Source organism: Prinia subflava, chromosome 1 (genome assembly GCF_021018805.1).
Source record: "Prinia subflava isolate CZ2003 ecotype Zambia chromosome 1, Cam_Psub_1.2, whole genome shotgun sequence".
NCBI classification, from domain to species: Eukaryota; Metazoa; Chordata; class Aves; order Passeriformes; family Cisticolidae; genus Prinia; species Prinia subflava.
In genome coordinates, this window is record NC_086247.1 from 102,408,820 (window position 1) to 102,433,086 (window position 24,267).

The 24,267-nt window shown below is 38.6% G+C and overlaps 1 protein-coding gene across 2 annotated transcripts in view; it reads right to left on the reverse strand.

Annotated features, from left to right (window-relative positions):
* The window catches only part of TPK1 (thiamin pyrophosphokinase 1), a 299,636-nt gene that overhangs the window by 148,068 nt on the left and 127,301 nt on the right, over positions 1-24,267 (reverse strand). For both annotated transcript variants that reach the window (XM_063405764.1, XM_063405754.1), the window contains one exon: positions 10,216-10,288. In XM_063405764.1, the coding sequence (XP_063261834.1) occupies positions 10,216-10,288 (73 nt within the window). The remainder of the gene's footprint in view (positions 1-10,215; positions 10,289-24,267) is intronic.

Here is a 24,267-nt window from a genome sequence, read left to right on the forward strand (position 1 = left end):
TCAGACCAGACCACACTTGCTTAAGGTCAGGTGGGATCAGAGCTCTTTTGGAATCTCAGTGGGGCTCTTAAGAAGGAAAAACACCTAAAGGCGTGTCAGACCTCCTCAACCCTTTCTCTTGTTTTATCTTATGAGTGGGAGAATATAATGAAAATTGAGCTGTGGTATTCACAGTTTCCTCCACCCATTGGCCTGCTTCTAATCTGGAATGAGCTCAAGATATCAAGAATATAACCTTATTGAGGAGAAGATTTTGTTGAATCATTCTGGAGACCTTCCCCACATTCAGCTGTGAAAGCTGTTGGTGCCAGATCAGAAATGCACTACTGCAGGTATTCATGAGTACACTTATTTGCTCCAAGAATCTGCAAAAAATAGAATATAGAACATGCTCTGAGGCTTGAGTGTGCTCCACTACTGTAATGGTTAATATTTCCACTAGGAAATGTATCCTAAAGTCTCAAAGACTGTTAACTGGTTAACTGATTCTGGTAATGTTAACCAACAACTTCTGGTGAGTTGACTATTCCTTACTTGAAGGGTTATTATCAATTAACTGCAAAGTAAATGCTTATTGAATTAGTTGTTTCAATTGGGTTAATGATTGTTTGGACAAAATATACATTGCAAAAGGACCTGCTGCAGAATTTGGACAAAATAATCTTAATACCTGTAAATTTACTGTAAATACATTCAAACTTTCATTGGAGTTTGCTACATTTTTAGCTCCGTGTAGGATTTTTTTATTCTTCACAGATGATTCTCCCATCAAAGCTCAGTCAAGGATGGAATAAATGTATTTAAAGTCTTATTTTAACTTCAAACAAAAAGATTTTTAAATAACAACAAAGAAAACCACCAAAACAAACCACTCTGCACTCCTTCCTAATAAACTGAAAATTTTACTTTTGGATTAAAAAAAATATGGTATCCATGTGTGTGTGCTTATTTTACCCCAGTCACTTCTTCACAAGAGCAAGAAAGTGACAGCAGATTTGATTTGCTGATGTGTCAGGGAAATTTTTCTCTTTCTATCCAGTTCTCTTTCCTGCTGTCTGCTCCTACCTTTATTTTTCTCTTTAAAATGCTTACCTTCTCCTAACTTTTTAAAGAGTCTGTACTTTTTTCTTCAGCTTTCATTCCTCTCCCTAACATTTCATTTTTCTCTCTTAACTCATGTCATCACATGGGGGACTGTTTTCATTTCTAATTATAACTCCAAATCTATTTCCCTTATGGAAGTTTTTATCAAAGATCATCACAGCTTCTTCAACTGAAGGGAATCCAACAGCACACCAGAATGCAAACTATCTCAGTCTTAAGACTGGCCAGACTTCAGCTGATTTTCCTGCACATCAGCTTATCAAAGCTTCATCCAAGACCTGTTTGCTGGACTCTGCTGAGCACTCAAGGAAAACAGCAGAACTGAAACAGAAAAACAGAGCTTCAAATGAGTTTGCTGACAACAGGGAAAACAGCAAGGGTCCAAAAGCAAATTACAGTCAGAAAACTAAAAGGAGAAAGTACAACAAAAGGTAAGTATGAGAAGTACTCCAATTTGCAGAAATTTCCCTGCCCAGCTGTAATTAAAGCTGCCAGAACTGGAGTACTTTCATTCCCCTGCACCCCCTGCAATGGTATTTCTCTGGCACTAATATCTTCTTTCAAAAATTACATCTTAATTAAGTTTCTTCCTGGTGTATCTGAATATAACTTTTACCATCTTGCACTAAGTGCAGCTATAAAAACAGACCTTGTATTTTGCATGTTTTTGACCAACTCAAAATCCAGTTAAGTAAAAATAACTATCTGTGCTCCAGAAGCTGCACTTGAATTTTCCTTTTGGACTCTGCCTTGGTTTATAAATAACCTTACACTTCCACAGCTTGGTGAACTAATACAGGCAAGTGAAAACTTGGCAGCTTTAGCTCATTCTTTGTCTCATTGCAAAGCTAAAAAGCATTTAACCTCTCTGCTTGGACAATACACATGATTTTCTCTCTTTTCCATTTTGTGGCTGGTGGAGCACTCATCTATCTGTGTGAACACAAACAGAACAAATCCAACCTTACTCCATCTGGACTGTCATCCTAGAGGTTTTGTGACTGCATTTCTGTACATGAAGTATAAGCACTACAAGGGTAACTTTATGGAAAGTTAAGACATGCCATCCCTGTGTCGTGTGCAAATTTATTGTGCCTTTTTAAGTTCATACTTGTGTCAAAGATGAAGAAACAAAGGCTATGGTGGCCTTGGTGAATCTGCCTCTGGAGTCTGGAGGTGAGGGAGAATGATCCTGAGTAGCCCACACACTCCTTCTAAAGCAAGGGAACTCACTCCCCAGCACACTCCCTACAAGTCCCTCAAAGCATGTCAGAAGCATTCCTCCCCCTTCTCTTCCTTCTCCTTCTCCTCCAGCCCACCCCTAAACCTTCCTACTTCAAAATGAGCAACAGATTGCATCTTTTCCCTCTGCTTCTGAAATGAGAGCTGTCTGCTCTTTGACAAGATGCACAATAGAATCATTTGTACAGGCTTGTCAGCCTGTCAGCTTCTTAAAATAGTTAAGAATCGTAACACCGGGATTTTAGGGATCTCTTTCCTTGGTTAATGATCACGTTTCAGTACCTGTTCCTGGCCGGACTTGTGCTTTCGCTGGCTCATGAGCTGCCACACAACAGAATCAACTTATAAATCCCACAGGACATTTGGGCTGAACTTGAGTTTGCAGCATGATGATGAGCCATGAGGTTGTGGATTCTGCAGCTTTGCTGGAGTCTGTTCTAATTAGGAGTCCACATGCAAAGGGCACTGAGCCCTGTGCTCTGGGAACAATTATCTCTTAATTTCTCTAAAAAAACCCCAGTGAATCTATAAATCCCATTTACATCTGAAATGACCTTAAAATCTGAGTCTTCAGCATCTAGTACCATATCAAAGTTGTAGTTGTCTCTTTTGTATGAAGAAGCTTAATGACAAAATAACTGTTCAATTTCCTTCTCCAGATTAAGTTGTCATTGTTTAAAATATCTTATACTGCAACATATTAAACTGAAAGTGGATGCAAGACTAATATACCACCACCATCATTTCTGTTATATAGTGCACTGTTTTCTTGCATATTCTACTGTCAAGCAGTTGAGCTTCAGCTAAAGCACTTGCAAGAAGAAAGCAAGCAACTCATATCATGAAAATTGTCATTTTAAACCTAAGCAAAAGAAAGACAAACCATCTCTAATAAAAGTTTGATCTCTTAATTTCTATATGCTGTCTCCAAAAGCTAAATTACAAGCTGCAAAATACTGCAAAGGAAAATAGAGTAATACTTTTTTTAAGGCATGAGAATTTGGCCAAATTCAATTCTCAAACCTCCTGGGTAAATTAGGGACTGACTCAGGCTCTAATAAACATATATAGCAGCTCTCAATGACCTCAAAACTCTCAAAATCTCAATGATATTACATTGATCTTAAAACAGAAGTATGACTTAGCTGTTTCTTCAGGTTCAAAAGAAGTGATGTGCAACTCAGATAGAAAGAACACACACTACTTAGAAAGATGCAGGCCTGCATAATTGAATTTGTTTTGACTTCCCTGTCCCCTCCTCCTGAACCTCATCTGCATTTAAACAGATCCAGATTTTTGTAAGCTGCTATCTTAGTGAAAATGTAAAGAGTGATCTAGAACTGGACAGAGAGTTTCTGAGGATTGTTTTTTAAAGGCACATAAAGAATAGCACAGCACAAGCTCAGAGTCCTGAAATCCCTTGCTTTAAGAAAGATTCTTTTCAACAGAACTTTCCAGACATTTTATATATATTAACTCAGCAGGATATAAAATATCTATACAAGCTGTACATAATTTTAAGCTGTAAATTTGATGGCATATGCCTTATTTCACTGGCTTACTTGTGCACACACCCCTACATGCCTATGGGACGCCCATTCACTAGGCACAATCTTCCAATACAAGCAGAACAGCACTGAAAAGGTGGTTGATGTATATTTATCCACTCTTTATCACAATACAAGAATTCAGGCGACTCAAATGTAATTATCAAAAAGCAGAGCTCAAAGCCAAAAAACCATCCAAAAGAAGATTTTTCTTAACTGTAAACAAACTACGGAATGCTGTATTGCCAATGTGGTGGGGTTTTTTGGTTTTGTTTTTTGTTTTTTGGGGTTTTTGTTGTTGTTGCTGTTGTTTTGTGGGTTTTTTGGGTTTTTTTGTTTGTTTTCTTTTGTTTTGTTTTTGTTTTGTTTTTGTTTTTGTTTTTTGGGTTTTTTAGGATACTTGCATTCTCATCAAAATAGTGTGAAGAAAAGGGAGTAGACTAATTTTGGAGAAAATTAAATCAATCTATGAAGCTATTAAAACACAAAGACACCACCTCTGACGTAGGAAATCTTTAAGCAATACATTAGAGGGTGATGAAAAAGTGTATCAAAGAAAAGCCCCATTGTGCATACTTTGGCTTTCAACAATATTCTGTTCTGGCCCAGCTGAAGGAACCTTTGATCTGACCTAGTGTGACTGTCTGTCATGTTCACATTTACAAAAGTGCCACCAAGCACAGAATCTCTTACAAATTTATGACATATCTGGAACACTGAGATACTGTTAGTTTCATTTAGCATGAATAAGAAATCCACATAACCAGATTCACCTAGACAAGTCACTTGGAAACACAATCTTGACAAGACCTCTGACATACTAGTCAAGGATTGAACCATTTATGAAAGCTCCTGTTGAATAATTACATGACTAAGGCATACAGAAAGCTTCCAGTCTAAAATCCTAAATTGCATATACAGTCATATACAGTTTGAACTATTAATAGCAGGACCATACCAGAGTTATAAATAGTTTTGGCTTGCAGAACCTCTATCTATATTAAGACACTAAGGCTCTTTCAATAAATGTACATCAGTAGAAAAAACCTACAACTTGGATCTAAATCCAAGTGGCACTAGGCACCTTCAACACAGCAGAAGCAGAGCTGAGGCAGTCATAGCACGTTTTATACTTGTTAAAGATGTTGTCAGCAGAACATATTAACCAAGGGATTGCTTGTAAGCTTAAGCAGTGAATGTCAAGCAGAAGTTAACTGTCCAACAGCAAGACTGAATTGTTTCAGATCCACTTGCACAATTTTTAGAGCTCCTTCCGAAACCTTAAAACATTTCACAAAGGAATCAGGCCCTAAAATGAACCATGTTTTTCTTAGAAAACTGCTCAGTCTAAAAAGAATGCTGTAAATGAGTCAAGCATTTGAATATCTGAAGTCTCATCCTGTATTAAAAATTAATACTAGAAAAAAATATAACATTCAGAAATAAAAGATGAATTAAAATAATCACATAAAAACTTAATGGTTTTCTTTGTTTTAAATTATAGTAATATAACTGAGGCAAATCAATTAACACTGTGATTTCATAGAATTATTTAGATGTTTGGTCTTGGAAAGCAAGCAGGGAACATGGCCTAAAACATGCAGTTTATCCAGAAAGTGTAGAAGTTAGAGAGACATAAAAGCACTACATCAGTGTTATCAATACATTTAGTAAATCTAATTATAGGTGCATCTTCACAGAACAAAAATACAATACCCACACTTTACCTGTTAACAGCCCTGATAACCATTAGCCCTGGAAATGAAAATAGGAAAGTGCTACAGCTGCAGAACTACCTGCAAAAATAAGCCGCTCTACAGGACTTAAAAAGACAATAGAATAGGAAAAGAAGTGGATTTGTAAACAAGTTCACAGCATTTAATTACAGATTTAGAGCCTACTAAGTCTGCAGCAGCCTTTCAAGGCACATGGAGTTTGCTTGGTGGGAAAGCCAAACTGGATTTTTAATAAATAGCATAGCCTGGATTTCAAAGGGCATTGGATTCAACTTTCTGCTTCTAGGCCTAAGTACAGATTTGGTGTAATTTTAGATAATGTCTTTGGACTTAAGAGTTCAGAAACAGAACCTTGTTTGAGGCATAGCAATACAAATGGCTGCTTTAACTTCAAAGCAATGTTTAAAAGGTTTCAATAATAGAAACATTCAGCTAAAGCAAGAAAAGGATGAAACTGCAATGACAGAAATATCACCACAAATCCTCCCTGCTTTGTGTAGTGTCATTTCCAATGCACTTCAGACTGTGCAGAGAAAGAATGCCAGTGCATCTATTATGGGATCACATGAACATGCATATTTATCGTGAAAGTACAAAGCCTCTTCTCCATTTCTATTTTAACAATGACAGAAAATACATAGAATAAAGAATAATAAATTGCTATTCTTTATCCTTCATTTATAGTGCAATATGATTTTATAAAGAGATTTAAAACATGACATGTCATTTTCAGTTGTGGTACAGTTTTATTGAGTTTCAACATTATTTAATTCTAAGTAATGGGGGAAAGCATCTCTAATATTTTAATAAATTTCAATAGAAGACTACAAGTACCTCCTTGACAAGCCAAAGAGGAAGAACCAAGACCACAGAAAATAAAAAGTAAAGGTGAATAACCTCTGACATGTTTACTTATTCTCTCCCAAAAGGAATGCCTAACTCCTCACTTACACATACCATCCAAAAGTCTGTTACACAGCTACTTTCCAAAACAGAACTTTTGCCTTTAGATCTCTTCACTATGGCATACTACACCTAACAGAGATAAAATGGATTTACTTCTTTATGCTTATGAACTTTGTTTAAATAAGGTTGCCCAATACAATAGTGATTGTCCTCCTAAAAGAAAATGGAAACACTTGTCTTGTAATCCCTGCTCAAAAAAACCCCACCAGAGCAACTGGCTTAAGTATATCCCATTCAGTAAAACCCCTTGGCTTCAGGAATATGTATGTCATGTCTTCCTGTAGTGACAAAAATCTTGCTTTCATCACTTAAATGAGGTAGAAAACCTTCTGAGTCCAGGAGCAACGTCCTGGCGTGAAGCTGGTGTGAGGAAGAGTCAGGCTGTTACTGTGTGGTGATGATGATACAACTGCTAGAGACAATGCTTCCACAAGCACTGGTTGCATGCACTGAGTTTAATACACCTCACTACTTACTTTGACACAAACACTTGCAAATGATTGTGTTTTATGCCTCAATAATTAACATCTGTAAGCTTTACTATGAAAAAGCAACTCTTCTTAAGCAATGGCACGGTATCTTCAGATAGGTAAAGAGGTCATAATGTGTTAATTTCTGCCAATACAGGTAGCTTTTTTAAAATGATAAAAACAATTGATAAAAGAGAATACTGGAAACAATACAGTAATATTATCTAACGGTAGTGCCTTGCCTTGTCTCTGGTGTAATCTGCACGAGAGTAAGGAAGGATAGTATGGGAAGCAACCCTAATTGGCAACACGATGCTTCCCTAAAGTTAATGGTGCTATACTGATCTACTCACCTGAAGTTCTCCCACAGACTCTTTTAAGCAACCCTAATACATTTTGGGTCATAAACACATAAAGCATTTCTAAATGACAGTGACTTTGGAAATTGTCTGGACTACAGAGGGTGGTTTAACGAACAAGATTTACAAGAGAAGAAATATACACCTCTCACCAGTTTCTGTGTTTTACTGAATTTTATTCTCAAAATCTCCTTAGACACTCACCCATATTTACCATTCTAATTTTCTGATTATAGGAAGTTAATTTAAAAATGCAAAAAATTATTTTTCCTACCATGTACACCCAAACTTAAAATACTGAAGTCTAATTGCATTTTCCTCAGTCTTGTATGGAGACCCCAGGCAAGGATTCTGTAGGCTAGATGATACTGTTCATTACACCTTTATAATCCTGATGAATTACTTCCTCCTTTATAGCCTACCACCTCAGTCCTTGCACAGATGTATTAACTCTGTACGAACCAGAATGGTTCACTATGTGTTCACAGAGATGTAAACTGAGCATTGCCGGTAAAATGCAACTAAGCTGAGAAAAAGGATGCTATGGCCAGAAAAGTAATCCTTGTGAAAAAGGGTTATACCTACTGTGTTCCACATCCTACCTCTTCCATCTCCTCTCTCTCTGGTGAATGATCCTTAACTTGCATTCTTTGGCAGGATTTACCTACCTACCAGCATGCTGTTCATATAAGCATTAATTGCAGAATCAGAGAATGGTTCAGGTTGGAAGAGACACTAAGGAACATCAAGTTCCAACCCCTGCCATGGGCAGGGACACCTTCCACCAGGCCAGGTTGTTCAGAGCCCCATCCAGCCTGGCCTTGAACAGTGTCAAGGATGGGACATCCACGGCTTCCGTGGGCAACCTGTTGCAGTGTCTCACCACCCTTACAGTAAAGAAATTCCTCCTAATATCTAATCTAAACCTACTATCAATTTGAAGCCATTCCCACTAGTCCTGTCACTCTATAATCTTGTAAAAAGTCTCCATCTTTCTTTTAGGCTCCCTTCAGGTAGGGAAAGGTTGCAATTAGGTCACTCCGAAACCTTCTGTTTTCCAGGCTGAACTATTCCAATTCTCTCAGTCTTTCCTCACCTCCTGATCCCTTCAACCCACTGATCATCTTGGTGTCCTCCTCTGGACAGGCTCCAACAGGTCCATGTCCTTCCTGTGCTGGCACCCCAGAGCTGGATGCAGCACTGCAGGTGGGGTCTCAGCAGAGAGGAGCAGAGGGACAGAATCCCCTCCCTTGCCCTGCTGCCCACGCTGCTTTGGATGCAGCCCAGGACACGTTTGTCTCCCTGGGCTGTGAGTGCCCATGGCTGGGTCATGTCCAGCCTCCCATCCACAGCACCCCCAGGTCCTTCTCCCCAGGGCTGCTCTCCATCTGTTCATCCCCAGCCTGTGCTGATACTGGGGGTTGCCCATGTCCGTGCCAAACAGAATAGTGTATTTTGCAGTTTCCCTTTTACAGACTCACAAAATCACAGAAGAAGCTGAGTTGGAAGGGACCCACAAAGATCAGTGAGTCCAACTCCCAGCACTGCACAGCATCATCCCTGAGAGTCACACCAAGTGCCCAAGGGTGTTGTCCAAATACTTCTTGAATTCATTTATTCACAGATCATGAATGTTCAGTGTTTAGCAAATAGTATTAATCCAAAGCTTTTTACTTTGTTTTCACTTCCCAAGCTGTAATATAAAGATTTCTGAGCATTTTTCTTGAGCAGTTCTCCTAGAGATGAACAGCCAGCACATATTTCTCCATTCCAAAATATGGGGTAGAATACAGAAATAAGACCCCACAGTGCCCAAAGAGAGACTAAAACCCTGCTCTACACACTCCTCCAAGACCTTCCCTCACAGTCTGAAACCTTTTGTTCTAACATTTGATCCCAAGTCCACCGGGGAAGATTTTAGGCAAATTTCATTCTTATACATGAATTAGAAGCAGACTAAGTCAACTACCTCAGAAGGACCAAACATTTACTCCTCTTTCAAATGCAGCCTGCTGCAAAGATAAGCTGGCCTTTCAGAGTCAAGGCAAACTCTGAATTTGCAGAAGCCTGTTGTTCAAGATGCCAGGGTAAAGAACTGTGCTCACCACAAAAGTCTAAACAAGTAGGCACGTGAAGTGTTAAATACAAAGAGTCAGGTAAAAGCAGAACTTTGAGCCCTAAGACCTGAGAAAAGTGAGTTGACATTTATGCTGGAAATAAATTAACACAAGCAGGAATTTATCCAATAACTCATTAAGGAGGGCAATCCACCAGTGTAACAGAAGTAGTTGACTGTAATTCAATGCGTCAGTGGGTGAGGGAAGAGACAGATTTCTCCATCTGCAGCTTTCCTGTAAAAAGGTAAAGTCATATCCTACAAATAGCACACCGAGAAACTCTCTAAAAAGTATGTGGGTACCCATCAGGTGAGAATCATGGCAAATTAATCTTTGTTTCTCTGTATCTCACCATGCAAAAGAAGTCACAGATTTTTCGGGAAGTTTTATTCTAGTTTCTGGATGCTGTAATCTCTACCAACATATGATCTATTTCATCACCTGATATTATGAAAACTCACCCTGTGCAGGAGTCGGGCAGTACCACATCTCCTGGGTTTTTTTTAAGGATTGGTACAGTGCCACAAAGCACAACTTCTGCGCTTCTCAGGTGCTTACAACTGGAGCCTCAAAGGAAGCAATGGAGGCAGAATCACTTCATGACCAAGGGGAGCACTAATGGATTGGATCTTACAATGCTCTATCAGACAAAAACTCAAAGGGATTTAATTTACCTTGACCTTGTAGTACTCCTTGACTTCAGGCTGAATGGAATCAAAATCACCACTGATGTAATCAGGCAAGAAGCTGAAAGGAAAGCAATGAGCAGTGAAATGAAAAATTAATCCATCTTACTATATTTAATATTTATTTTCTCAAGAGTACTAAGGGGTACAAGCATTAAACTTCTAAAAGGAATTAGTTCCTTACAAGCATGTTAAAACAAGCTGATGTGAGGTGATACAAAATAAGGAAACAAACAAAATGTAAAACTGGTAAATCTATTGTCCCTTTCCTGCATATTGCTTAGATAGTTATATATCTCTCTGGGTCAGTAAGACTTGCATTTGCCTGGTCCTAGAAAGACAACTTTCAAATATCTTTCAAATGTATCATTCAGTCAGCAAAGTGTTTGAAATAGCACATCTGAGTGCTGTACATCAAGCCTCAGAGGATATCATTTGTCAGAAGATGATGATGATGATGCTTCTTGGACAGCTGGTATGCCATAAATGTTTCAAGGATTTGTATTTTAGTTGTTAGTGATGTCATCTCATTTCTACTCTTCCTGATTATTAAAAGTACTCACAAAATATGGAAACTAAATGTTCAGTGAGTTTTAACTCACATGAACCTAATTTCAACTCCTAACCATCATTCATACAGTAATATTGCTGCAAACCTATGGAAAAAAATTTGTCATGTTTATCTTATCTTGCCACATGTAGCTTTTTAACTGCAGAATGCTTAAAAATATTTACTGTATAAATTCAAATCAAATTTATAATGAAACATTCACTATGCTATAGCAAGAACAGTGTAAGAATACTTTGAAAAAACGCACAATGCCCCCTGAAACACTCAACACAGCTTTCCATCTTGCACAACTTCTTGAGTTTTCAGAAGCAGCTGACAGGTGAGAGAGTGTTTCCACTGTCTCAACAGATAAGACTGCACCGAGTTTTGAAAGTAAAGCTGTAATTTCAGTTACCATATTTTACAAGGGGGCTACCATACTTTACATGGAGGATGAGAGTTCATCAACAAATTGGTTTCCAGATTAAACTGTGTTACAAGGAATTAAGTAGAGTATATTGGAACATATTTTTTCTGCCACATGATTTTTAGAAGAAAGCTGCAGGGTCTAGGAACTTCTCATATCAGTAAAAGTTATAAAAATCTCATGTTCGGTGTCCGTGCAAAGATTTCAAAAGAGACGCGTGGTCGCTGGCCACCATTTTCTTTGAAAACTGAAAGCTGCTCCAGTAGAAGCTGATAAGTACAATTGCTTGAGTTAAGTCATGTGCAACTATGGCATTTCAAATTCCCTGCTCTCCCCTATTACTTACTATAATAAGGTTGTTATAAAGGGATATGCTTTAAAAATAATCCCTCCAGAAGCGATGGTCCCACACTCACTGCAGTGAGACGCGCAGTCCCTGCTGCATTGGGTTTGACTGAGGACACAGGAATCAAGTAAGAGAAACGCAAATGCTTCAGTGTTCTGTTTCATATGCCTCCATTAGTATGGTTCAAAACTAAACAGAAAATTAGGTTTTCTCCTTCATTGCAAAGACTGACCTTTCCAATGTATAAAAAATACCAGACTTTCAAAAGTTAAAATTTAAATAGATGGTTTTTACCTTTCCATGAGTTTCCTAATGAAATATTTACTGAACACAACAAGCCTAAAAACCTGCAGGTATTCTCTTTCAATTTGCTATTTTGTAATTACTTTTAATGGCTCTTTTTCAATCAGGAAGAAATAAACTCACTTTAGGCATTTCAGTGGTGGCCCTGAATGCAAGCTCTGGAGGTGTTCCAGAGGGTGAGGCAGGAAGAACAGGAGCCAGTTGTCATGGAAAGCCAGCTTGGTATGACATAGACATCCACTGTGATGAGAAAGCTGTTTATCTTACTGAAATGCTGTACATACATCCAAAAGTGTCCTTTTTTTTTTTCCTCCACAGCAGTGCTTTTAAATAATCAACTGTTTCTCCTGAATGTTTCAAGAGACATAAGTGGGAGAAGACTTAGCCAAAAAAAAAAGCGCCTTCTAAGAATCAAGTGCTCCTTCACACCTTTTTTTTCTCATCCAAAGTACAACAATTTCCAATCAAAAAGCTAGTCTGAATTTTTCCAAGCAGAAGGAGCAGGCATTTCAGCTGCACCTCCCATGGGCTCTGCTGGGGTTCCTGGCTGTGCTTCCTGAATACATCTCGTCCGCCCAGAAGCTCTGTGTCCATTTTCAACATACCCTCTCTAAATCATTCACTTGGAGCAACCACAAAACCAGAAATTACTAAAGAGAATAAGGAATTGTGGCTGGGGACTTCAAAATTTTGAGATGTCTGAGCCTCCCATTAATGATCATGAAGAGAAGATTTCCTTCTTTTCTCCTTCCTTTTTAGAAACACCAGAAACAAGGAAAGTTCAGAAAGTCATGCCTGATGAATTCAAAAATTGGTAAATCTCAACTCTACTGTCTGCCCCACAGACATGAAAAAATATGTCTGCTTTATCTTCAGAGGGAGGATGGCTGCTCTTTTCAGCTCATTCACTATGCAAACCAACACAAGAAATAAGCACTGATATGGAAATAGGAGAAACAGTTGAAAGAGAGGTATAGGGAAAAAACATCAACTTCATACTAAAGTAACTCAAGAATATTTTGTAATAATCTGGTTTCATTTGTTTGCTTTCATATAGTTTTGTACATGTATATTCATATAGTTTTGTATAGTTTTGTATTTACTCCTGAGTACAGACTCCAGTGCAGGAGAACAGGCTCAGGAGAATCACACATCAAGCTCACTTCTATTTGAGTGGAAGAAATTATGTCAGGAGAAAAGTAACAAGAAAGGCCTCTCCATAAAAGTTGAAAAAGCTGCTCTTATTTAAAGTACAGATTAAAACCAGGTCTTATATTAGTCTAACTCATGTTTTCCTGCCCTCTGAACTCAAATTCATGAATAATTCTTATTCTGACGCATAACTGTATTGAAGATGACATATTTCAGTGACATATCTGACACACATCCTTTAGTGAAGGAGTTTAACTTTTTTGCCCATGATGGCAAAATATGTCTTTAATTCCTAGTTGCAATCTAAAATTTTAATTTCTAAACAGTCTACTGCACTTCAGAACCATATTTTATCAGTCTCATTAGCTATTAATTATCACTATGCATATAAGGTCATGACCAGCTCAGCTGGCTTGATTCTATTCTGCGTTATATTGACATTTAGCAGGAGTGAGCCAAAACTTTAATCCTAATGGGATTTTAGTCCCATCCTAATGGGACTAAAATTCATGTGAGATGAGCCTAGTTTACTAAGTCTTTTCTAGAGCTGTCAAGCAGCATAACACCAGGCACTGGGCAACAAAAAAAAAATCTTCAAAGGTTTGGGCCAACTGGAATTTTTCTTACTCTTTTCAATCTCTTTGGGTTTTTCTGGATGTTGAGGGGTTTATTTTGTTTGGATTTAGGTTATTGCTTTTTGCTGCTGCTTGGACTTCTTTTTTCCTCATCAGGGTATTTTAGAATCATAGTGCATCCATCTAAAAATGAGTATGGAGTCCTGAGGGCCAGGATTACTTTCACATAAGGCACTTCCATACTATTCCATACTTCCATACCAGACTGCTTATCTTTTATCCAAAAAAAACCCAACCAAACAAAAAAACAACAACAACAAAACAAAAAAAAAAACCCCAAAGTTTCTATATTAAACCTTTAAAGGTTTAGCTAGATTACAAAGAAAAGACAACGCTGTTTCTCAGCAGTTTGGAGATGGGTCCCAGAGCTACATGATTTATACAAATTGGATAAAGGCTGAATGCTGACTGAACAATTTTATAAACTCCCATGATGCTGGGCTGGAAAGTAGAGGAAAAAAAAAAAAGAGATTCCAGCAAGTTTGACACAGTTTCCAGATATCTCAATCACTTTTTAGTCACCAGTACCGTAAAGCAATTGATTCTTATAATTAGATAGGATTACAAATAAATAGAAGCCATTTAAACTCTGAGGTTCTTATGCTAAACAAGCACAACTGTGCCTTTTGCCTTGAAGTAATACATCTAATAGACACAGCAATATTGTTTTTAAATATTCAACACTAACGAACAGTGTGTACATTTAAAACATCAGAATATTTGCTTCTTTATTCACACATTTTAAGAATTCAGTGTGAAGTGTTAAATATGCGTTTTCACACAGTTATGAAAAAGAAAGAAAAAAAAGAAAACCACAAAAATCCACACAAAACCATCACACTGTAGCAGTTTCTACTAAAAAAACCCATGATGCCTTCTTAAATAAAATGCTTGGGCATAACTGCTCAGCACTATCATTAATTCAAAGTTACAGTTTCTTAGTACTATTGACTTTTCTTGTGGAGCAGCTCCTTTAGCACATAATTGTATGCAATTAACCTTTTTTAAACACATGTTAACATCAGAGACATGAGCATTTCAAGGCAGTATCTGCATACCCTTTGAATCCTTGAGCTACAGCACAGAAAATAATCCCATGCAGACAAACTGTGTCCCCCAGCTCTAACATCTGAGAGCACAGAGTGGGTTCCCTATGTTTTTTGTTCACTACTAAAAATAAATTTCAAAATGGGTGTCTCTTACCCTGACTAATAGGCATATACAAGCCATATCCCTGTGGAAAAAAAATCAGTGATGGGAAAACACTGCAGACTGAACATGAAGCAAAGTCAACACTGACTTTTGTAAGCATCTAGTAATTGGGAATACAGAAGATAAAACTCTCTAGCAGTACTTCTGGATAAACATTAAAATCCCAGTTTAACAAAAAAGCCCCAACAAACTAAAATTCATGCTCTCAACTCTATGTTTGCTAACTGTTACGGTGCACTTTCAGCTTGCCCTCCTGATGCCTTGACAGGAAGAGTTAGTGAGGGCTGTTCTCATCAGAAAGGTGTTAAGTCTGTTTAAATTTGTCAAAAGTATGCTGTTATCTGCTGTGAAGATCAAAATGCCTTTTGAACTCTCAGCGAGACATGTACAGCAAAAGCAGGTGCCTTTTATATATTGTCTCAGAGCAGCATATTCAGATGCTCCAAGTAGCTGCACAGAGGTGAGTTCCTGGGTAAAGGAGAAATGTCAGACAGTGAGATATATTCAGAGTTAATGTCTACTCAATCTGCAAATCTGCAAACCCCATGCACTGCCTGCAAGGTTAGGGTAACAAGAAAGGGTAACAGACACACCTGCAGCTCAGAAGCCCAACACTAAAACATTGATACAGTTAATGAATTCCAGCTAACCACAGATGAGAAATTTGGTTTGATTGATCTTGAACAGATGCCAGAAATTATTCTATAATTTATTATTATCATGAGGCTTTAAAAACCAGCTAAACTCCAGTCCTTAGCTTGTCCACCCTTCCACTTCCCAATCAAGACTCTCTTGAAGACAGTAAGCTAACTTTTCCTGACTATGTAGTTCCCATCACTGCTGTTTTGGTCCCAAAGCCTCCCTTATCATTATACTGTGTTTGTAGTAGGGTGGCACTGACAATGATCTGCCAGTTCTGTATTCATTTGGAGAGATAAAACCACATCGACAAAAAAACTGCAACTATTTCCCATGCCTTTTGCAAAGGCCTTAATCAACCCTAATATTCATTCTGCAATTGTTTACACAAAACAAATCCTGAAGAGCATTTCACACTCTACAATAAATCCAGATGTGATTTAATCAGACTTTAGGGAAAAAAAAGGGGGGGGGGGGGGGGGAGGGGGTACAATGCCAGCACTGTAAACACAAATTTAACAAAGAAAGCAAGTATATGAATACATCAAACTATACACAGATAACCTAAATTATTTGCACAGACTGTTAGCATATCTGCATATTACAGTCAGATAGTTATGTGGTTAAAAGTACTTGGAATATTAGGCAACCTTGAAAAACAGCCTCTTTCTTCCTTATTTTCTAAAGAGTTTAGTGTTAAAGAGCATGTAAGTATTATTTCATTTGCAAACCTTACGATTTAAAGAAAAAGATAAAAGTGTGTGAAGATATGAAGGCAATAATGCATTCATTTATGCTTGCCTGGTATGCAGTGTCACCTTGCAAATAATAAAAAGTATCTAAAATAAATTGAAGAACATATTACCTTCAGCTCAAACTGCTATGCAAAGCACACATCAGGGGAACATCTTCCACAGGGGAGAGACAACTTTTTCCCATTCCCATTACAAATCTGAAGAAGCTTACACCCTGCCTCCATACCTTGTCCCTCAGTGACAAAGGTAAGAGTTAATGATAGCTATAACTGTTGCATTTTTCTTTTTAACAGTCAATAATTGAAACTTTTCTCCAGATGCAATTGATACAGTATGAAATTAAGTCATGCTCTGAGATTTAAGAACTACTCACTTGTTTGCTATGGTGCTGAACATCTTCCTGTGTTCAGGTAAGTATCCATACTTAATGAAAAACTCAGTATGCTCAGAACAAGCAACTCCTAGGGACTGCTGCTAAGTACCTGTGGTTTTGTTTTTATTGCTCATAGACTGATGTATTTCTTAAAATAAAGGATTGCTGATGGCAATATATGATCTTTGAGCAAATGCAAGCTGAAGCTATTCAGCGCAACTCAGCATTGCACAGGCTCAAGCACCATGCCTTGCTGTTGGATCCTTGGCAAAAGGAATTTAAAATAAGGGAGCTGAGCTGTGAGTTTTCATCCTTGCACAGGGCAGCATGGCTCAGGGCAGCACATCGACTCTGGCAGAAAATGCTCCAGTGCCTCACCATGAGTCACCCACAAGCACATGATTTTGAATGCAAGCAAAGCATAAATACTCGTCTGGAAGTGCCAGACTCCAGTCTTCTAAGACTCAAAGCCAGAGGAAAAGGAAGAGAAGATAAGCACTGCAGCCTCTGACAGGTGAGGGTACCTGACTCACTGAGAACACAGAGGCTGACAAGACTCCCCAAAACTAGTTTTCCCTCCTCATGTCAAAGCAACAGATGGCAGAATTTGCTCAAAAAATGGAGAAAACCAGCCATTACATTAATGTAAATTAACATTTTGTACTGCATATGAAGAATCAAAAGGATGTGGTCTAAAATGTGGTTAACTTAAAGCAGTCACAAACTACAGAAGCAGATTTAGAAACCAGTGGTACCAGTGGCAAAGATGGTACCAGAAGCCATAGCAGCCTCAGGGCTTCATGGAGTGCCACCCAAGTTAAATGTTGACGCTACAAAGCAACACACTTTTCCAAGACAAGATAAACAGTTCCTCTTCTTTCCCAAAAATGCTAGAAACATGCATATTATAATTTTCCACCTAATCAGACAGTTACTAACAATGTCTACAGTGTGGCTTGAAAACGGAACTATACAATTACAAAAGTCAGTTTGAATGACTAGTATTTAAACTCTAGGTGTCCTTTCTGTGAACTTTCACACCACTAAGAACACTTAAAAGTCAAGCACAATCAACCAGTAAGAAGTTACTGTCACAGTGAAAGATGTTCACTGTGATTTCCTTGCTTGCATTTCTTTATTTACTCTCACCAGAGTACCTTAAGTACCTGCCCTGAGTTTAGCATCTGTTTACATACTTACAAAACCAGGGAAGAATATCTTTGCAGGGGAGGTTGAGCTTGAAGAAGCCCTTTGCTTCTTCAGGGCTAGAAACTGAAGTAAATAGCTTGCAGCAGAAATCCTCTAGAGCCATTTCTACACAATGAGTCATGAGTGCAATGAAAAGAGATTTATCCTCTTACTGAGCAACTTGTTCCAAGCAGACAAGAGGAAATCTGCAGGTTTTCAAAAGTCTATATTATGCTTCTCCTGTTTGGGCCTGCTTTTTCTTTTCTGATTTTTACGTACACATCATTTTATAGATGGATATTCTGTTTTGTGGCCACAAAAGAGACACGTCTACACTTTAGCTATAAGTAGAATGACTAGCCATGAGAAGTGAACTGCCATATAAAAAATTATTTAAAGAACACCTACACAGAAGATAAGTCTTCAGGAGCAAACCAGAACATCTGATTACAACACAATTATTGAAAAGCAAAGTTGATTCTGTACAGTTATTGAACATGCTTCTTATCCCAGGCTCGGATTGTCTGCAGAGCAGCTGCTGAGCAAACCATTTTTATTTTTGGTGAAAATATGCTTGAGTACCTCAAACACATAAATATAATTCCTTCAAGTTTCAAGCCCTTACACTGATAAGGTATATATAATATTTTGCAGAGAAACAATGCATTGAGGATCCTGAAAACACCTGGACTACACAAAGGAACAGAACGTATCACTTAATGCTCTTAGGGGCTGTGAGCAAGGAATGGAAAGAAGACACAGAACCGCTGTTTGAAGTTTGTGGTCTCTGTAGGGCTGAAAGTGGGTAAGCCACAGGGAGGCAGAAGCTTTATTAAACCTTTTGCTGCTGACCTCTGCTGCAGCTTCTCCAGAGCTGACAGAGAACCAGGATATTCTAGCAGAGCATTAGCATTTCAAAAGGTACCTGCACCTTTTGCCTAGCACAGCACAGCAGCATTAATTAGAGAGACAGCAGAAGATAAATGCGCATACAAAATGAGAGATGGGCTCTATTTGATGCTGAGTAACCTCTACCAAAAAGCACCCTCCCTTTCATCAGATCAACTCAAGGGAGCATTCTCCCATTTCTACACAGTTTAGCTGTACAATGCATGACCCTATTTCATTTTCTGGAACCCATGATTTAGACAACAACATATTGCAAAGTTTAATAGAAATTCTTTTAAGGTTTGTTCTAACTGACAAGATGAAAAGTAGGCTTAGAGCTCTGAAGGAATTGGTGGAAAACTGTTTAGAGTACCAGTGTTTTCTGTCTACACTGGGCTGGAGCATCACAGCTGGGTAAAGCTCCTGCAGCTGGCAGAGATCCTACTCACTTTAATCCTTGTTTTGCTCTTCTGACTGTGTCATCACCTCTACAGAGCCAAGGTACCAGTGCCATATTTTAGTTAGCAAAGTCAGCAGCTTTACAGTTATGAATACACACAAGCAGTTCTCTCTTTCACAAGATTAAAAGTGTTTCAATCGACCGTTTTCATGAGCACAGCTGCAATTAAAATGCCTCTGATGAAGCTCTAATTAAAGAATAAAACCACCTTTTATAGTTACTTGACATATGGATGAAATTAAGAAACAAAATAAAGCTGCTGCTCTCATGTATCAATAAATCTGCCTTCTGATCACAGCCTGATGAATTCAATTGAAATAGTTTTTCTACCAGGGTTTTATTTGTTAAACTTTTTATAAGGGATAAAGAATGAGGGACTGACAAAATGTGTTCACCTAGGGAAAAATCAGCTCTCTTGACATTTCCTTCTGTAAAACATTTAAACTGCTATACCTAACAGGTAAGTTCATACCTATGCTCTGCACCTTAAAAGATGCAAAAAGATGTCTGGTTGACAGTGACTTGCCAGACCTAAATTTTTATTTCTTTTCACTCCTCATTAGTGAACAAACCTACCTGTAATGAGATATAGTAATGTAAGGAAAACAGCTGCAGTGTCACCCTGGCCTCTATATGGACTGTCTGCTTTCCTAAAGACTCCCAAGTACAAGGAAATGCCATTCTAGCTGTTAACATTCTCCTTTAGCTTAGCTGCACTCAGGTTCCTCCTCCTGGCAGTCAGCTCAGAAAAAAGAGCCTGTTTTAGAAGTTAGCCATTACCATCCCCAACACCACAGGGAGGCTCGGACGGCTGCTCTGGAAGCAGACAGTGTAATTACACAGCCATGGTATCCAGTGTAAGGGTGGGAAATGCTTCTTAACAGAAAAAACCCTAAATGTTGCACTGGCCTAAGTACCATGTCATCACTCAAAATCACCAGCTGTCACAGACATATTCAGAAGATCCAATCTTTTCCCATCTTCAGCTGGAATAACTGATAACCAAGCCAAGGTAACATACAAAAGCTGAGGATCTGGTTTATATTAATTATTTCACAATTTAGTCCACAGGTGATAAATACTAAAAGGATGAAGCAAGCCATATCCTTTCAGAATTCTCATACCTGTGGAGTTGCTACTGTGGTACTCATTTGACCTACCAAAATTTCACCTTCTGCTTATTAAACTAATTTTACCAAGGAAATATTGATCCTCAGCTCAACATAAAATGGCTTTCATAACCACAGGAGTCTGTGCTCATTTTTATGTTTGCTACAGTCCTAACTCTAAAGAAAGAGCTAACAGCAATTCACAGAATCACAGAATGATTTGCATTGGATATAACCTTACTGATCATCTAGTTCCAACCCTGCTGCCATGGGAAGGGACACCTTCCACTACATCAGGCTGCTCAAAGTCCCACCCAGAGTGGTCTTGAACAATTCCAGGAATGATAAATACATCAAGGCAGCAAAATTCTGCAAGAGCTCAAAGTCTGCAAATAATCCTTCCTTCAGATCACATCATATTTCTACCTTTGTGAGGCCTTAACTACAGCTATCACTAATAAGCACCAGAAATCTGCAGGCACGTGCTAAAATCTTCACTAGGTCCCAAGCCTTCCAACCTGCACACGTACAGGCTCTCCTGGCACACGTAACCAGCATCTCTCCTCCCCAGGGACAGGGAAGCTCTGCATCAGCTCCATCTGAAATCAGCACAGCTACATGCAACAAAGCTGGCAATACAGCTGGGGAGTCAGAACACACAAGGAGTCCAATGCAAAACTCAAGCTCAGACGCAAATTCATCATTACATTCCGAATTGGTAGAGCAGAAGAGGATGTAAAATTATTTTGTTATATTTTAATACATTCAAAATAGAGCAATTTTCCACATAATCTTTGCTAAGAAAAAAAACCCAACACCACCACCAACTAAACAAAAACCATACACAAAAAAAAAGAAAAAAAGGGAAAAAGAAGAAAAGAAAAAAAGAAAAAAACCAACCAGCAAGCATGACCAAGAGAAATCTAAAGGGCACTGTGAAGGGTCTCCAAGGCTACATTAAGAACTTGGTTGACTGAAGTGTATATAAATTTGAGCTAGCTTTAAAACAGCTCAGAGACTGGTAGTAGTTATAATGGCAGTGCTTTCTGTGCTTGTTTCCGGAACACTGCCAGCTTCACATGTGAGAGTCTTGACTGTTCAAGAAAACAGATGTGTGTGCCTGTCCATCTCCCACCATCCATTAGTCAGACTAGGGTGCTACAGCAAATTTTCAGCAGACCAAGTAGGTTTGTGCTATTGCCTCTATTAAGCTTTTAGTACCCAGGCTGTGGCTAAGATCTACCTACCCAGCTCCTACTGCCTGTTACTTAAGCTGGCTGCCCTTATTAATGCTTTACCAAAAGCAGGGAAATCCTACTGTGGAGGGAAGGTTTGAAGAGAACCTGAGCCAGTCCTCCTGTTTGTATCTGCAGCATTTAGTTTACTGCCACTTAAGAGCACAAACGAAAGCATTGACATAACTACCTACCTGACAGATATGAGATCCAGGCAGGTCAATGTATAGATTTGTGCTTATTTGTAAGTGGCAATCACAGAAAAAAACACCCTGTGCACTGGATTGAGGCATTAAAAGCATTACAAACATACATGTGATATTGTAGAATTCTCTGTTCTCAATCTCTCCCCTCCTCAATCCTCTTCCTTTCCCTCTTTTTGTCTATGTGAGCTAAAAGTACTCTCAGACAAAAAATACCACATTCTTGTTAAGTAACACATATTCCAAAAAAATCCCTGTCTTGGCCTCTGCACAAGTAATTTTCTATCAAGTAGAGTAGCTGAAAAAAATTAATGTCAACTCTTGTGCTGTTGGTGCCCTGCTTATTATAAAAAAATGTAATAACACCCCATATGAACTTCACAATTTATTATGATTTAAAAATTATATAACCCTTAAAAGCTATTCTACTAAGTTCTATTATTGTCATAATCACTTTGACTTAATCTTTTAATAAATTTCAACACATGAATTAACTTTTCTTACATGATGAGAACTAGATCTTAAGGACACAGACCTGCCTATAAATACTACAAGTGCAATGATGAGCTCTTATTAAAAGCTCTTCCCTTTACATACAGTAATAGTGGTTGTTCCTCAGGGAAGACATTCAGAGGTCTAATAGCCCTGCTGCCACCTGCACCATGTGAACTTCGAGAAGGGAGAGGGGAACCCTGAATGCATGCAGCATTGGAAATGCTTTGGAAGAGACTGGACACAGATGAACTGTGAATCAGACACTTTGAATTAGTGTATACTGAGATGCTCTGGGAGTAGCCTGAAGACTACCACAGGTGACACAGAGTGTAACCATCATTAGAGATGTCATTCAACAGAAGATGTCATTCAAGTGAATGACAGTGTGGCCCATTCCTTCAGTCTAAAATTCACTACTAGATAATTCTTTCCACACATTTTAATATCAGCAGGGCATTAATTCTCTGGTTGATAAGTTTTTGAAAAATGTGTAAAGTTAGGAAGATTAGACCTATCTGCCTGATAATAAGGTAAGAGATACATATTTTACTGGAATGGCAGAAAAACTGTCACTGAGGTTACTTTTGTAATTGTTCTTGGAGAGAAATGGGAAGTCCTCCTGAAGATTACCATTAATTGTATGCAAAGCCATTGCCCAAATCCTGTTAAATACCTGTTAAGTTCCAATGCAAAACAAGCCTGAACCAGCCAGCCCCAGCCAGCCAGCTGGTAACAGACTGGAATTTAGGCTTACATGCTGATAAAAAGGCACCAAGATTCTGGACCGTTGGCACCTCCAAATTCAGCTCCACGTACTCTAGAAAGTGCAGCCACAACCACTCTCTCTAGGTAGCAATGAACCTCAGGTGCAGTCCAGAGAGCAGCAGTTTTTAGGGATCCCATCGGAAGTTCTTCAGGCTATGTGGCTTCCTAACTATAAAAAACACCACCTCCCTTACCTAGACAGGTATGTCCATGATAGAGAGGGAGGTGGAGAATATCTTTGTTGCAAGCCATGGGGTCACAGCCAGGTCCAAGGCCCAAGAAGGGCTGCAGCATTCACAATGCAGCTTTTCCAGAGGCTGAGCTGTGAAACAAAGGGCCATTTCTTTTCAGTTGTACTCCTGGCGGATGGTGATGCATGGAAGGTTCCAAGCAGGAGTAGGTAGGAGCTGTTTTCCCCATCTCTGTCTTTTACAGTGTGGAAAAAACAGTTTGCAAATGCAGCTTTCAGATGAGAAAATAAAATAATTAAAATTACTTTTTAAACAAAGGAGTAAGGAATTAAAGCTACAACCTACTGTTAACTCACGCTTTTGTGCTCTACATTCCTCTGATATTTTTAGAGATCAAAATAATTAACTCTTCAGAGACAACAGAGTGGAACAAGTCAGTGTATGAAGGTCGAAATTGGCTAATTTTCAAAGAAGTTTGGGGAAAACAATAAAGAAAAATCTACACTTGGATTGACAACTTGTGTATGGTCCTGTGCTATGATCCAACCTAATAAACTTGAACAGGCTGGAATATTAAATCCCAGAAGCACAAGAACTAAAAGGTAAATTTTGATGAACTCTTAAACAGGGTTATGAACATGACTGTATTTCTGCTGGCGCTACTAAAGGAAGTCAAAACCTGCCATGGCTTTTCCAGTGTGAACACAGCACAGGAAGCACTTTCCCCTCTGATTAAAAATGTGATCCTGCAGAACCGGGAAGGCATCACACTCCTGATGAAAGCCCTCTTCAGCATACTGGGAATGCTATTAGAGTTCTTGAAACCCATACTGAGGTGTACTACAATCACATATATGCACGACAGCGCTGACCACTTAATCCCCATTCTGTCATAGGCAAGTTGGAGAATAAAAATTACACTGACACCCAAGGGTATTTTATAATAGAATATGAAATAAAACCATAAATTTGCAGATGATTTTGGTTTTGCCTCATGGTACTGCATTATGCACCAAATATTCCTGGCCTCTCATTCATTATTATTTAATTACAACAGAATACCTTTCTTTCAGACTTAATTAACCTCTGAAAGGAGTTTGTGACCTTGGGACCC